The sequence below is a fragment of the Trichophyton verrucosum genome, assembly GCF_000151505.1.
Source record: "Trichophyton verrucosum HKI 0517 chromosome Unknown contig01003_1.f1.exp, whole genome shotgun sequence".
NCBI classification, from domain to species: domain Eukaryota; kingdom Fungi; phylum Ascomycota; class Eurotiomycetes; order Onygenales; family Arthrodermataceae; genus Trichophyton; species Trichophyton verrucosum.
This window is the reverse complement of record NW_003315197.1, coordinates 692-8,937: the sequence shown is the minus strand read 5'-3', so window position 1 is coordinate 8,937 and position 8,246 is coordinate 692. Positions and strand designations below refer to the sequence as shown.

General features: G+C 47.9%; 3 protein-coding genes across 3 annotated transcripts; 1 reads left to right on the top strand and 2 right to left on the bottom strand.

Annotated features, from left to right (window-relative positions):
• Positions 1 to 1,666: 1,666 nt before the first annotated feature.
• On the top strand, positions 1,667 to 2,524 carry TRV_07394 (uncharacterized protein; the record flags this gene model as incomplete). The annotated part of the gene is made up of 1 exon (XM_003018547.1): positions 1,667 to 2,524. The coding sequence occupies one exon, from the start codon at positions 1,667 to 1,669 to the stop codon at positions 2,522 to 2,524; it is 858 nt and encodes a 285-aa protein (XP_003018593.1).
• A 591-nt stretch (positions 2,525 to 3,115) lies between these two features.
• TRV_07393 (uncharacterized protein) lies at positions 3,116 to 4,940 on the bottom strand (the record flags this gene model as incomplete). The annotated part of the gene is made up of 2 exons (XM_003018546.1): positions 3,116 to 4,740; positions 4,910 to 4,940. 2 exons carry the CDS (start codon positions 4,938 to 4,940, stop codon positions 3,116 to 3,118), a joined length of 1,656 nt encoding a protein of 551 aa, XP_003018592.1.
• A 2,592-nt stretch (positions 4,941 to 7,532) lies between these two features.
• TRV_07392 (uncharacterized protein) lies at positions 7,533 to 8,033 on the bottom strand (the record flags this gene model as incomplete). Its single annotated transcript, XM_003018545.1, has 1 exon — positions 7,533 to 8,033. The coding sequence occupies one exon, from the start codon at positions 8,031 to 8,033 to the stop codon at positions 7,533 to 7,535; it is 501 nt and encodes a 166-aa protein (XP_003018591.1).
• Positions 8,034 to 8,246: the final 213 nt, after the last annotated feature.

Sequence of the window (8,246 nt, the reverse complement as noted above, 5' to 3'; positions counted from 1 at the left end):
GTATACCAGCCAACGCCTGCCGATGACGACATGTCCTATCTCTTGGAAATTAAAAGCCTTCCGCAGTCAAGCTTTACCAAATCGACCCTCCCAATCGAGAGATCTACACTCTGATATATATACTCAACCCTGATCATAGTGGGGAAAGGGACGGAAGTGACTCCTCTCTCCTGTTTCTCATATTGGTTTTGCGACCCATTGGATTGGACATCATTTCGTATGATTCCCTGAGGTAATGCTACTTAGTGATATGTTTCTACATATATACTAGGGCTCACTACTCACTACTCGCACTCTTGGATAAACATAAGATTGTTATCCTAAGCTCATCTTGTCTGATCTAGGCTAATCTAGACTGATAATGAATTGCTACTTGCCTAAGTTACTACTGAGTCCAGTTGTCCACTCCGTAGTTCTCTCTTCTTTTTTGTTTACTCCAAGGACATATTACCTCTTTTATAGGGGAGTACTATCCGTTTGTTCACAGATATGAGAGCTATTTCAACAGTACTTTCAATATTTACTACTTGTGCTTAGCAAGTAGTACCTATTATGATAATAAACTTTAAGTGACTGCACTTGTTTCTTTATTCTGCCCTCCCTGTGCCGTCAAGGTGCATGGAAGGCTAGGTTTCTGGTCATCATTCACTATACATATCCCTTTCTTAATTGATATTTGGACGGATCCTGCCGAGCTGCCTATTTTATGATATCTAGTGAAGCGGCTGCTTTCCATTGTCCTTCTAGCATAAATGCTCTGAAATTTCAAGTCCTTTCTTGAACTTCTACTTCTTCTCTTTTCTTAATTACCCACAACCTCTATCCTGCCATCATCCCTTCTCTTAGATCATTCTAACTCTCATATGTTTCAAATTTACACCTGTCACAAATTCTATTTTTAATTATCCTCCTCTCACATTCTGCTCAGCCTTTGAGCTTTCTTTAGGTCTAACAAAATGTCCGGAAATCTGGATACAGGCCATATGAAAGGGCACTTGGAAAACGACCCTGAAAAGGCCAGCCCCATAAGCGAAACAAGGCGATGGGATGACCTCGAGAATGACTACCCAGAAGGGGGGACAGCAGCGTGGTTAACCGTTGCCGGTGCGTCTGCCACGCTGTTTGTATCCTTCGGCTGGGTTAACTGTGTGGGAATATTTCAAAATTACTATCATACTCACCAGCTGAAGGCATACACCGAATCAGAAGTGGCATGGATATCTTCTCTCCAAGGTCATTTACCCTCAAATACCTTATTTTAGAGGAGTAGCCCCTATTAACTTGAACCCAGTTTTCTTCATGTTGTTCTGCGGTCCATTTTTTGGCAGGATCTTTGACAACTTCGGCCATTCTTATCTAGTTATGGTTGGGACTGCTCTCCACGTTGGCGGCCTTACTATTGCAAGTTTCATGGATACCTATTACGGCTTGTTGCTTAGCCAAGCTGTTTGTTCGGCTTTGGGAGCATCGATGGTGTTCTACCCTTCTGTCACTTGTGTAGGTCCCCCCCCCCCTTTTTTTTTACCTCTCCCTATAATCAAATTACCCTTTTGTTCTAACCCCAGGTCCTTCGCTTTAGGTATCTACTTGGTTCTACAAACGACGAGCAGCCGCATTAGGTCCCGTTGTTGCCGGGTCATCTCTCGGAGGTGTAATATTTCCTATAATGGTCATCCACCTAATTCCTAAATGGGGTTTCAATTGGACCATGCGTGCCTGTGCATTGCTTATTCTATGCTTGCTTCTATTCACCAACTTCACACTCAAGTCCCGTTTACCACCATCTAAACGACGCTGGCATATTTCTGAAATGACTCGACCGATGAAAGAACCAGCCTTTAAAGCGCTCGCAGCAGCAGTCTTCTTCTATTACTGTGAGCGTGGCTATTCTATCCCACTTTTTACTCCTTTATTAGCTAACGTACATATAGGGGGCATGTTTCTCCCTGTAACTTATATCGTTGTCGCCGCTCGCAAAAACGGAATGTCACAGCATATGGCCAACTATATGGTTCCAATCCTCAACGCTGCGAGGTACGAATTCACGTTCTATTCTGCTGGTCATATTATGAATATCGCTAATTCGCGTGGCTGCAGTATCCTTGGCCGTACAGCACCCAACGTCATCGCTGACAAGGTTGGTAGATATAACATTATGATAATCATGTGCAGTATAACTTCACTTCTTATCCTCGGCCTTTGGATGACCGCATCGAACAACTTAGCCATGATCCTCTTTGCAGTATTCTTTGGAATTTCATCTGGCTCGGGTGTCGGTCTCACCCCCGCCCTCGTGGCCCAAGTGTCTCCCATGAAAGAGATAGGCACTCGTACGGGACTGATATTTGCAATCGGATCACTGGCTGGACTCAGCGGATCACCTATCGGAGGCCAAATTATTGAAGCAAGCAACGGGTCTCTGCGCTATATGATGGTATTTGCCGGAGTGAACTGCATTATTGGCACTCTATTCTTCGTCGTTGCTAGACTCAGCTTGGGCGGTATAAAGATGGCCAACATCTAAATGGAACCCAAACGATAATAACGGATAATAAGCAAGAAATAGGGATAGCTGGATATAGAGGCGGAGATGGTTGAAATTCCTCCGTTGCAGAGATTGCGTGGAGATAATGATTTGGATGACTGGAAAATTCCTTTGGGTTTGGAAAATGGACGACGGGAAAGGGCCAATATGGGAAATTGATCTAACCATGGAAGATAAATGGTTTATGAGAATTAAAAGCGACGGGATAAAGAAAGAACTAGTTATGTATTATCGAAGAAAAGTTCGATTGTGACTACCTGTAGATAGTGGAGTCTTCCTTCCACGAGCAAGTTAACTAAATTGCTATGTATGCTACACACATGGTAAATAATAACAAACGCCACTCTACAACGCCCATCCCAAACGCCATGCTTGCATATCAATCACCACTTCGCGCGGTGGGTATCACAAACAGATTCAACAGGTCAAGACTCGTCAAAGGCCAGGTATATTTTGTCTTCTTAAGCTGCGTAATTGGAAAAGAAAAGAAAAAAGAAAAAAGAAACACGCGGATGTCGAGGCTCGGATTCAGCGACGGAACGAGGGACAAGTAACTACCAAGGTGGAGTCCTAGGAGAAGTTGGGATCGCGGCGGTTGCGGCGCAATCTACGCCTAGTGACTCTAGAATTCCAATCACGTTGAGCGGGTGTTGGAATTGGAACGATTGAACCTTCGGTAGGAGCATCCTCGTCAGACGGCGACGGTGGAACCGAGGTGGAAGAGACAGCATCGTCATCAGAAGGGCCACTGTCCACTGGCTGGTCGAGATTGGTGAGCAGTGAAGGAACTGCAGCACGGTTCAGTGGCTGACCATCGATGTAGTGCGCCGTTGGAGTTGTGGCTATCTTACTCCCAGACGCGACGATGTCAATATCCATACACGAGGTATAGATCTCTGTCTTTCCATGGGGAAGGTTGGGATCTACCCCCGGGGCCGTCGGCCAGTCCCACACAAAGTACATCGACAGGACGTTTCCAGGGACGGCGTCCGAGGGCAGTCTTAAGACGTGTTGGCATGCCACGTCTGCCCCCATAAACTCGTCAGGAACGTGGGGATACTTTTGTTGCCGTTCCGTTGAAATTCTGTCACCGTTGATTTGGTAACAGCGCCCGTCGTCGAAGTTTTGGCGTGAGAGAAGCTTGCCTCGTCCATCGCCACCTGTTCCGTCCTTGTTCCATACCCCGTGGATGTCTAGGAACTTGTCATCCGGACGGGGGTCGCTGGTACCGTATACATGGACGGTTCCGCGGTTCTTAGGTTTCCCGGGCTGGGTATCTGGTAAAGTGACATGCCCATTCTCCCGGTACAAAAGGGCGACAACGTCGCCAGGTTTTGCCTCTAGTCGGGGCCAGCCCTCCGTCTGCTGCTGATTCCGCTGGGACGGCATGCACATGTGGTCGCTGGGGGTAACCCCAACATTTGCAGGCCGCCCGTTCGGAGGGAGACGACTGGTCATCAAGTCGTCGTTAAATCCCTGGGCCGTTCGAGAGACATGGCCACGGATGTAGCCAGGTTTGCCAGTAAAGGACCCGTTACTGGCAACGACATCCAGCTCCTCTACCCAGCTGTGAGAATTTGCCAGGGAGGCAATAGAGAGTAGGTAGAGGAGAGTTCTTAGAATTCTGGGTGCCATGATCAAGGGTTTGGTGGAGTAATAACCCTTGAGGAAGAGGAAAGAAGATGGGAAAGATAAAGTGGAAAAGTTGTTCGAGTTTGAAGTGCGGTTCGCAAGGAAAAGGGATGTTTGCGAATGTGTCTGTAGTAGAGTAGAAGAGAATCTGTGATATGAAAGGAAGAGAAAAGGAAGAGGAAGATGAAGGGGGTTGAGGAGATATTTATAGACGATTCTGGGTGGCGAATGGTTATGGGTAAGAGCGATCCCAGTGTTTTCGATTGTGTCTATGATGGCAAGTTCGATGGCGGAGAACCGAACAGAATCAGTGATAGGTGAAGTCGATGACGTCAAAACTGATGATGCGGTAGGAAGGAGCGCCTGTATAGTGATGACAACGCTGATATCGAATCCGTGGTTTGGATGTGGCAGTTGTGAGGTAACAACAGTCCGTAAGGTTCTTTGGGCAAGCACGCAGCGGTAGGCGTATGAACCAAGGGAAGGAATGTTGTGCCAAGGTCTGGAGCAGAAAGAGAGTTGAAAAAAATAAGGAAAGAAGTCTTCAGTATAGGCAAGTAAAACTAATATATAGAAAGAACACAAGAGTATGGGTATCAATAGTCAAGTGTGAATGGAAAGAAAATGTTGGCCAGCAACACTAAGAAGTATGAATAGGAAAATAAGTATAATAGTTATCCTGTAAAACGTGAAGATAGCACAAGTTGTCACTGCCACCCTATATATATGTACATATCTTGTATATATTTATAGACAGTGACATGGGTAGACTGAAGAGCAGGAGCAGACGGGTGTACAATTAACCCCTATGAGATCCTGCTCATTCCACTGAGCTAATGGCAGCCAATCAACCAGAGAAGTGCGCTCTTTTGCCTGACATGTTACCTGGTAACCTGCCCACTGCAATGTTTCAACCCATGGCTCAGCCCTTGAAAACTCGGACCAGAATAATGCATTGAACCTAGAACGCAAAAACACCCTGGCCTGCAAACCATGACGTTCATCTGTCGCCGGGGGTATAACAGTCCAAGCTGAGGCCGATTATTGGCCCGGCCTGAGCAGGAAGAGATGTCTGGAGACAGTAGGGCAGGGGTTGTCTGGTGCATCAAGCAGTCCGGGCGCTTGACAGTGTCGATAGTTGAAGTTTCGAAACTAGGAGTTGAAGTCGCAGGATCTGGCTTGGCGCGGCGTCTGGTTGGCTCTCGACGTCGCGCCTCTTCCCGTACTTTAACCTTATTACAACCACCGAAGGCGCCTGACGGTTGAACTCGCCGTTACTATGACGGCGTTGACTGATGGCTTTTGCCGCAGCGTGGGAATGACAGAACGGTATGACGGAGTGTTGCATTCAGGAATACTTCGGGTCGAGCAGGTGGAAGACGGAAGAGTGAAGATGGAAGATACGAGAAGATGCATAACTAGAGACAGAAAAGCGGACGCTGGAAGCAGCTACGCGCCGTCAAGGGTCAGTAGGCAAGACCGGCGCGTAAAGAAACAGCAAGGCCGGGGGCCCTTTCATGAAACATTCTGCTCAAATTTTCTCTGTCTTGTGATGGAATACTGATAAAATCGTTTTTTATTGCTCGATTGTTACTCCGTACGTCCCTTGAGAAGACTAGAGTGACGACAAGTGTTATGGCGGTGATGAGCGGAGTGTACTATTGCAACACCAGGAACAGTCTTCTACGTCAGTTTATGCTTAATTTAACCTATACAGCACAGGATACCGTGGCAAATGCCACCTGTATTATGGTCTATGATAGTAAGGAGCTGATCTCTAGAGTTGGAGACCATCCACAAGTCGTGGGAAGGCGGGCTCCCTTGAAACAAAACTCTGCACAATAGCAGTTTTCCGGTAACAACGCATCTTCTCGATGAAGCATGTTAAAGCTCTGAATAGTCGTCGTCATTGCAGTTAACTCCGTTACGACACATCCGCCTTTTTCCTTGACAGACTTCATGGAATTCTAGGAGACTCTACGAATCACCGTCTACGATTCCAAGCTAAGCATTTTTAAAACTCTGTCGATGATATCATGTTCCAAGATATTTATCAACTGTAACTGCGCGGCGGCGAGGTGAGGCCATCAAATTGAAGAGACTGACGCCGCCGGTCGTCTGGGGAAGAGCTCACGTCATGGCTAGCTTACGTTGTGTTACGTTGTGCTGAGCAGCGACGGGTGATGTGCTGAGGATTGGCCGGAGCATAGCTAGCTGTAAGCTATTCTGCTCCAGCCTGCTTTCAGGCTGGCTCCCTATGCAGGATCATGCATGAGGTGTCCAGACTCAATATTCAGCGCTGACCGGTCGATCCCAAGGTATGAGAGCTAGTAGCGGTATGGCATCCCTTAATATTGGACCCAGCACGAAGTATTTCACTCACCTCCCGAAGCACTCTTCTGCTCGGTTCAATGCTTCTTTCTCACTGCTTGTTCTGACCTGCTAAGTTTGACTATAGCGGGCTTCCTTATGGCTCTCGTGCTTCTATTGGTTGGCTTGTCTAAACCCTCTTATCTAATACAGAGCATTATTCACGTGACGCAACTGAAATATCAGTCCTCTCGCTTATTAATCAGCAACTCTCCCCCATTCCTCCGGACTGCTTTCTTCCTTCGTCCTTCGTAGCCCAAGCAAGCCCAAAGAAAAAAAAAAATAAAATAAAATAAAACGACGCAGCTAGTTAACCAAGGTGTTTGCCCCGTCGTGCCGCGGGCTGCTGCATGCATATCCCGGCCAGGCTGGCAGGCTAGATGTGAATGTACAGATCGACTACTCGATGCGGGGTAGGACGTTAACGGCGTCTCTCGCTACATAATAACAATGATATGAATGAATGAATGAATAGCTAGCGAGCTACATAGGGAGTACTTTGAACACGCAAAACGGCTACGAGGGAACAATAATGTGGAACAATAGAACCACCAGCGGCGAAAACCTGAAGCGGATGGGCGGCGGCGGCTAGACAAAGAGCCAGGCTTCATCTATCTTGGGCTCTTTACCCTTCCCGGCCGTCGTAAGGACCGCAGCGGTCGCCGTCTTCAGGCCAGCCCAGCAAATATGCACCCAGCGAATATGCATCCAGCCTGGCGTCGTCGTTCCTCTGACCGCCGACCACCGTCATCGCCGACAGCCGCGGCCGCCGTCCATGCAACACACCCGGCCTAGCCTTGCCTTGTCCCTCCTGTCATCCGCAACCCTGCACCCCGTATATCATTACATACAACACACGATGTACCACCTAGTCCTACCTACCTACCTACCTACCTATCAACCTACCTACCAGCTGCTGCCGCCGCCGCCGCCGCCCTCCTTTTTGCTCGTTTTTGAGCTGCCAAAAAACCCGCCGATGATGAGGTCACGTGGTTTGTGTGGCGTCCAAATTTTTGGGGAAGAAAAAACTTTTTGGTGAGAGAAAAAAAAAAAAAAAACACGAAGACGAAGAAGAAGAAAAGGAGGAGGAAAAGAAAAGAAAAGAAAAGGGATGGGAGGAGGACGAGGGGGGGAAGTATGGCCAGCTAGCGAGAGCGATGGCGGGAGGAGAAAGCCATTCATTAATTAGCTGGAAGTGCCCTTTAAGTAGTTCGCTGCTCGGCGATATTATTTTAAATAATGCCTCCCCTGCTGGCCGTGGTGGTCGCTCTGTATATAAATATAAATGCTTCGGGCAGCACCCCCTGTAAGAAGAGCTTCTTTTCTGTAGGGATTCTTGACCAAAGGGCCTTTTCTTTTCTTCTTCGACTTCCTCGTCTCCTGCAGTCTGTCTGGCTGATCCGCCGTCAGACAACAAGCCAGGAGGGAAAAAAAATAAGATTCTCCACAGGGTTGGGTGGCATAGCATAGCCCAGCTCAGCTCCATCATAAACCAGCAGCATCAGGTTTCCTCGCGGCCTGGTTTCTCCTCTTCTTGACGACATCCATCTCTTTGCGTGTGGAGAGAGAGCTGGCAGCTTGTTGAAAAGCCGCTCGCCCGCCCCCCGTCGCAGTATCAGCCACCCCTGGCACCGTCATCTCCCCTTCGCAGCCGCAGCAGTTTTGACGCTGGGCCAGCCGCCTCCCCTGATAATAATAA